General features: G+C 34.0%; 1 protein-coding gene across 1 annotated transcript; it reads left to right on the forward strand.

Moving 5' to 3' along the window:
* Nucleotides 1–1,277: 1,277 nt before the first annotated feature.
* On the forward strand, nucleotides 1,278–5,351 carry LOC120067264 (tubby-like F-box protein 3). Its single transcript, XM_039018793.2, has 6 exons — nucleotides 1,278–2,010; nucleotides 3,040–3,127; nucleotides 3,218–3,347; nucleotides 3,446–3,625; nucleotides 3,796–4,283; nucleotides 5,036–5,351. The coding sequence occupies exons 1-5, from the start codon at nucleotides 1,717–1,719 to the stop codon at nucleotides 4,262–4,264; spliced, it is 1,161 nt and encodes a 386-aa protein (XP_038874721.1). The 5' UTR covers nucleotides 1,278–1,716; the 3' UTR covers nucleotides 4,265–4,283; nucleotides 5,036–5,351.
* Nucleotides 5,352–6,086: the final 735 nt, after the last annotated feature.

Raw genomic sequence — 6,086 nt, forward strand, 5'->3', positions numbered from 1 at the left:
TTAAAACCAACATTAAAGATCCACTTTTAAAAAAAACCGACATTATACATCTGATTTCACTTTTTTCAACCGACATTAAAGCCCAAAATTCTTGTAGTGGGTCAATTATTTACATTTACTATCTACGAGTTTAGGGCATAAAACCCAACACAAGCTACATTAAATAACCTTGGGTCTTAGTTCATTGGATTGAGTTAATTCAATATAAATGTCGAATAAAATAATTCTTATTTTATTAAATAAATAATTCATATTTACAAATTACAAACTACGAGACCCATAAGATGTAGAGCACTAATCCTAACAGGGGTGTAGATAAACGGTTAGGGTATTGCTGCAACTTTTGAAAGTGTAGAGATATTTTTGCAATGATGTACTGACGGTCTCTGTTTATATTTTAATAGTAAGTGTATCTTTGAACTTTTCTTTAAGTTTGAATTTGAGGTATTGAGTTGAGTTTTGAAGTTTGAAGTCAATATGCTGGAGTTAGGAAAAATATGTGTTTCGAATGCAAAGTTATAGGATGAAGTTTCTCAATCTATGTGCAAAAGAGAAAAAATAGAAGAATATGAAGTTTTTCGATAAATGCACTGGCGAACACTATTGTTGTTGAGTTATTTAACACCGATTTATCAAGTCAATAGATCAAACACCCCAAACAACTTCCATGCAAAACTAATGGAAATACTCAAACCTAGAGGTAATAGTATTTTTTAAATCTTCTTAAAAGTTTAAGGGTATTTTTAAAACTTTTGAAAATTTAATAATATTTTTGACACAAAGTATAAAGTTCAGTGACATTATTTATTACTTAAAAATAGGGTTATTTTCAAATATAGAAAAATGAATTAAAATATTTACAAATATAGCAAAATTCATTATCTATTTGTGATAGACTATTATTTGTGTCTATCTATGTCATGATAAATACAGATAGTAGTCTATTACGATATAATGCATATAGAATGTGATATCTTACTATTATTTATAAATATTTTCGACAGTTTTGTCATTTAAAATAATTTTCTCATCGACATTGACATTTTTATCAATAATTTCATTGATATTTCCAAGTAGTCTATTACGATATAATGCATATAGAATGTGATATCTTACTATTATTTATAAATATTTTCGACAGTTTTGTCATTTAAAATAATTTTCTCATCGACATTGACATTTTTATCAATAATTTCATTGATATTTCCATATATTTGAGACAAACATTTCTGTCAAATATCAACATTTTATTATTTATTTAGATATGCATGAACTTTATCCCACCCAAAAAAATGTTCCCAACATTTTTTATTTTGGGTTGGAAAATCAGTTTTATTATTGACGATTCATTTACGTCGTTAAGTGGAAGCAATAACAAACGCCGTTCTCTTGCAATTATCAGAATCATCAAAGACGGTATCCGGTCCCCTCTTTCATTTATTCCTCTCTTCTCACCAAAAATAATTAATTAAAATTCAATTCAATAATTAAAAAGAAAAAAAAATCATCCAAAATTTCCCGAAACTCAGATTCATTTATCTCTCACTGTCTTCCTTCGAATTCGTTTTCCATATCCAATCCATTCCCCCATGATCCGAAGCTCAATCCACAGACCTCCAATGGCTTCTCTCCCACCCTCAATCCCCGATTTTCCGCTCAATCTTTGATCATTTCTTCCTTCTTCATCCTCTTCTCCATCCAAAATCCTCCCAATCCATGTCTCTCAAGAGCATCTTTCAAGATATGAGGTCCCGCTCACGCTGTGTGGTGCAGGACGCCTCCGCACCCGAGCCCACGGACGCCCTGGACCAGAGCTGTTGGGCCAATATGCCTCAGGAGCTTCTCAGGGAGGTTTTGATGAGAATCGAGGCGTCCGAGACCTCGTGGCCACCGAGGAAAAGTGTCGTCTCTTGCGCCGGAGTGTGCCGGAGCTGGCGAGCCATTACTAGGGAGATCGTTAAAACGCCGGAGGTTTCTGGCAGGTTGACGTTCCCGATCTCTATCAAGCAGGTGTGTGAATATCACGCGCTTCTTGTTAATTTTTGGGGGGTTTGGGACGATTTGGTGGATTTTAGGTATGTTTGGTTTGGTTTTGAACTGATTGGAAATTTTAGATGTTGTTGGTTTGTCAGGATTTTGGTTTTTGTTGTTATAAGGTGTTTTTACTCTTAAGAATCTGGTTTTTAGGATACAATTTGGTGGAAATGTTTTGATATTTTTGCTCGTGGAAACTTCAAATGCCTAATTGTTATTATCTGATTTGATTGTGTGAAGGAAATGCCTATTATAACTTGTTTTCTTTGCCAAGTTGTTTTGTTTGTGTTTTTTGGTCATTGCCTCGTGCAACTCTTGTTTTCATAATCTGTTTTAATTTTGTTGGTGAAAGCCAATTTTGCTCTGAAAAGGAATAGTGTTTTAAGGAGCATCCATTTCAGGATACAATTTGTCCACAACAAAATCAAGAAATTAGGCCCCAGCGTGCTAACGATTTCATTTTTGAAGTTTATGCTTGTTTCTTTCCCATTTTTCAATTATAGGTTCACTTTTGGTAAAGAAATACTTGAATTCCTGTTTGAATTCTAAAACAAACTATTTTTTTTTTTTTTTAGTTTTCAAAACTAGGCTTGGTTTTTTAGAACATTAGTAGAACTTAGGTAACGAAGCGTAGAAACTTATGGGGAAGTAGTGTTTATAAGCTTAATTTTAAAAAACTAATTGGTTATCAATTTGGCCTGAACGAGTGAAGATGGGTGTCAATTAGTGGATTGGTTTGCCCAAGTTTCCATGCTCAATAGCTTTCCTTTCTCCCTTTTATGTTCATAAAGTTTACGGTTTCTTTTTTTCTTTTTTTGGGACAGGTTAAACGAAATGATGTTAAATTAATCCGGATTGTGGATAGTTTAGATGTTTTGAATATAGTTTCTTGTGTAACCAAATATTGGACCTCTGATCAATGTCTTTGTTTAGTTTTGCATTTTCGTGCCTTGAACTTTCATACTTATAAATCATCTTTTTCACATCTGGAGATAACTTTTGCAGCCTGGTCCGAGGGATCCTCTTCTACAGTGTTTCATAAAGCGAAACAGATCCAATCAAACTTATTATCTCTTCCTCAGTTTGACAAGTGGTGAGTAATTTATATGGTAAATTGAAGTTTCTTGGCTTTGCCTGAATGGTACATTTCTTATGTTTTGTCACTTTCTTGCTCACACAACAGCACTAAGTGATGATGGTAAATTTCTACTTGCTGCTCGCAAATGCAAGCGCCCGACCTACACGGATTATATTATCTCTTTACATGCTGAGGATTTGTCAAAGGGGAGCAGCACCTATGTTGGGAAATTGAGGTATGCTTGCTCTTGGAGGCTTGTGATGTCATTATTAGATTTCTATTTTAGAATATATATTTCTAAGAGGTTTATTTTTCCCCCTTGTTTGGCAAAAGATCTAATTTCCTAGGAACCAAGTTCACAATCTTTGATGGGCAACCACCACATTCCGGAGCTAAGATCACTAAAAGTCGCTCCACAAGGCTAGTGAATCTGAAACAAGTTTCCCCCAAGGTCCCTGCAGGAAACTATCCAGTTGCACACATTTCATATGAACTAAACGTATTGGGATCAAGGTAATTTGAAGGCTATCGGATTTCTGGTTATTCTTTGTTTGGGATGGCTGCAGTTTTCTGTAGATATCAACTCGACAGTTTAACAGTTTGTTAAACAGTTTTTCTGTAGATATCAACTCGACAGTTTAATATCGAGAAAATGCTCAACAGTTTGTTTGATTAACAAGCAGGGGTCCAAGGAGAATGCAGTGTGTCATGGATGCTATTCCCGCTTCTGCAGTTGAACTTGGAGGAGTGGCTCCCACGCCGACCGAGCTTTCTTTGAGCAACGTGGAATTGTTTCCATCATTCCCTTTCTTAAGGTCGAAATCAAATGCGGATAGCTTGCTTTCTGAACCTTTGGGCAGTCAGAAAGATGGAATGTTGGTGCTGAGAAACAAAACTCCCAGGTGGCACGAGCAGCTTCAGTGCTGGTGTCTCAACTTTCATGGAAGAGTTACAATTGCTTCTGTGAAAAATTTTCAACTAGTCGCTTCTCCGGAAAATGATCCACCTACACTAGAACATGAGAAGATCATCCTTCAGTTTGGAAAAGTGGGGAAGGATTTATTCACAATGGATTATCGTTACCCGATCTCCGCTTTCCAGGCTTTTGCGATCTGCCTCAGCAGCTTTGACACCAAGATTGCTTGTGAATGACAGACACATCATTTAACAGGTGAAATATATTATTAGTTCAAATATGAATCTAAGACTATTTTAGGATTGTTATATGGCATCATACATAGTTTTATATGGCATCATACATAGTTCTTCACAATATCATACTCACAAAGTAGGAAAAGATTCTTTAAATGGATTCTTCAGTTTCGAATTTCTTTAATTTGAGAATGAAGCGAATTCATATGTTCTTGCTATTGATTTTGATCCATCTACTCCAATATTCTCAAAGATGACTATCCATTTCATATAGTTTCTAAACCACAACACTCACTTTTCACATCCAGTGCTATTTTCGGTTCCTCGTAATATGTCCGTCTCTGTACATTGTTTTGCTTGAAATGTTTTGTTTTCCAATATGTACTCTGCACAACATTATGTTCCCGGTTATCGGCTTTTTTGCAAGCTTGACATAGTCTTATTTCACAGTATTGTTTCGCTGCTTGTATTCGGAACTTTTTTTCTCGAAATTCCCATTCCCCCTAGGGGGTATACTTTGATAGGCAACCCAGTAAATATGACAAAAGTCCTCTGAACCTGGGAATTTTTTAATTTTCATGCTAAGATATACTATTTATTCTTATTCCATGACTTTGTTTTTGTGTTTATAACCTTTTGATTGATTTTGGTAATGTCAATTGACTACGAACTAAACTACTTGATGCTACCATACTTGAACAGGATTTGTTCTATAAATTGTACTACCATGTTATTTAGAACTGTCGATCGTGAGTTTAAATTGTGATGCAGGGAACGGACGCTCAGTTTGAAGGTCTACTGATGGCTTCTGGCAATAAAACCGTTTATAAATGGTAAGTTAACGTGATAGCGGAACGATGGCTATGTTCCGAAACTCATAGGAAGTTGCTTCTTTCGTGGTGGTTTCTTTGCATCGGTTACAATTTTCTAGGGTTTGTTTTTGAGGGGATGAATCGCAGAGAAACTTGCAAAATTTTAAGACTTCTTTATTTGATTGTGATATGTATATTTCTTCAAGTTTGTGTAAATAATGATTTTTTTTTTTTTTCAATTGAAGAAGTTGAATGGCAGTGGTTGACTGTTAAAATCAGCTATTCATTTTCATTAGACATTTTCGTTCCTTGTTTGTGTAGTTTTGTTGGCCTTCTTCACTCATGGATATGTCCAAAGTTTCTCCCCTTTTTTTAATGATGTAAATCCTTACCAAAGAAACATTCAAATCAAATTTAGTCAAATGTGAGTTTTTTTTTTCCTTAATTAAAATATCATTTTAATCTTTTGCCCTTCTATTTTCAATAGAAAAGAAATTTGTTATATATAGTACCTATTAACCTTTCTTTTAGAGATTTTGAAAATATTTTTGCAATGTTTCTTTACATGAAATTATTATTATTATTATTTAATTAATTTCAATAAAATCTGTTCATGCTTTAGTAGCTTTAGCATCCTCTCAAAATTACTCTCTGATCCAGAAAAATTGTTTTTCAATAGTATCTCTTCATCATTCATGAGGAGATCATTCGCGAGGAGAATATAATTATTATAAGGAGGGAAATCGAACATTCAACCTTTAATGAAGAAGATTGTCAATTTTCTTTGAGTTAAGCTTACTTTGGCAAAACTATTATGATTGTGATTATAGCTTGTTTCTCAAAATGAGGTGTCAGTAAGATAATATTCGGTTGTAAATAGATTCGGTTGTAAATAGTTCAAATTTTATCACAAATTCACAGTGCATTTATCACGGTCATTTTTTAATAACTAAATTATAAATTTTTCCCTTAATTATAAGGTTTGTATCTATTTAATGGTTCAATTTTTC

This window comes from Benincasa hispida, chromosome 12 (assembly GCF_027475165.1).
Source record: "Benincasa hispida cultivar pf3 chromosome 12, pf3_genome.v1.1, whole genome shotgun sequence".
Taxonomy (NCBI): domain Eukaryota; kingdom Viridiplantae; phylum Streptophyta; class Magnoliopsida; order Cucurbitales; family Cucurbitaceae; genus Benincasa; species Benincasa hispida.

Excerpts from the sequence above, each read along its gene's own strand:
- LOC120067264 (XM_039018793.2), top strand. The coding sequence starts at position 1,717 with ATGTCTCTCAAGAGCATCTTTCAAGATATGAGGTCCCGCTCACGCTGT. Across the intron at positions 2,011-3,039 it reads TCCCGATCTCTATCAAGCAG|CCTGGTCCGAGGGATCCTCT; the intron begins GTGTGTGAATAT and ends TAACTTTTGCAG. Across the intron at positions 3,128-3,217 it reads CTTCCTCAGTTTGACAAGTG|CACTAAGTGATGATGGTAAA; the intron begins GTGAGTAATTTA and ends CTCACACAACAG.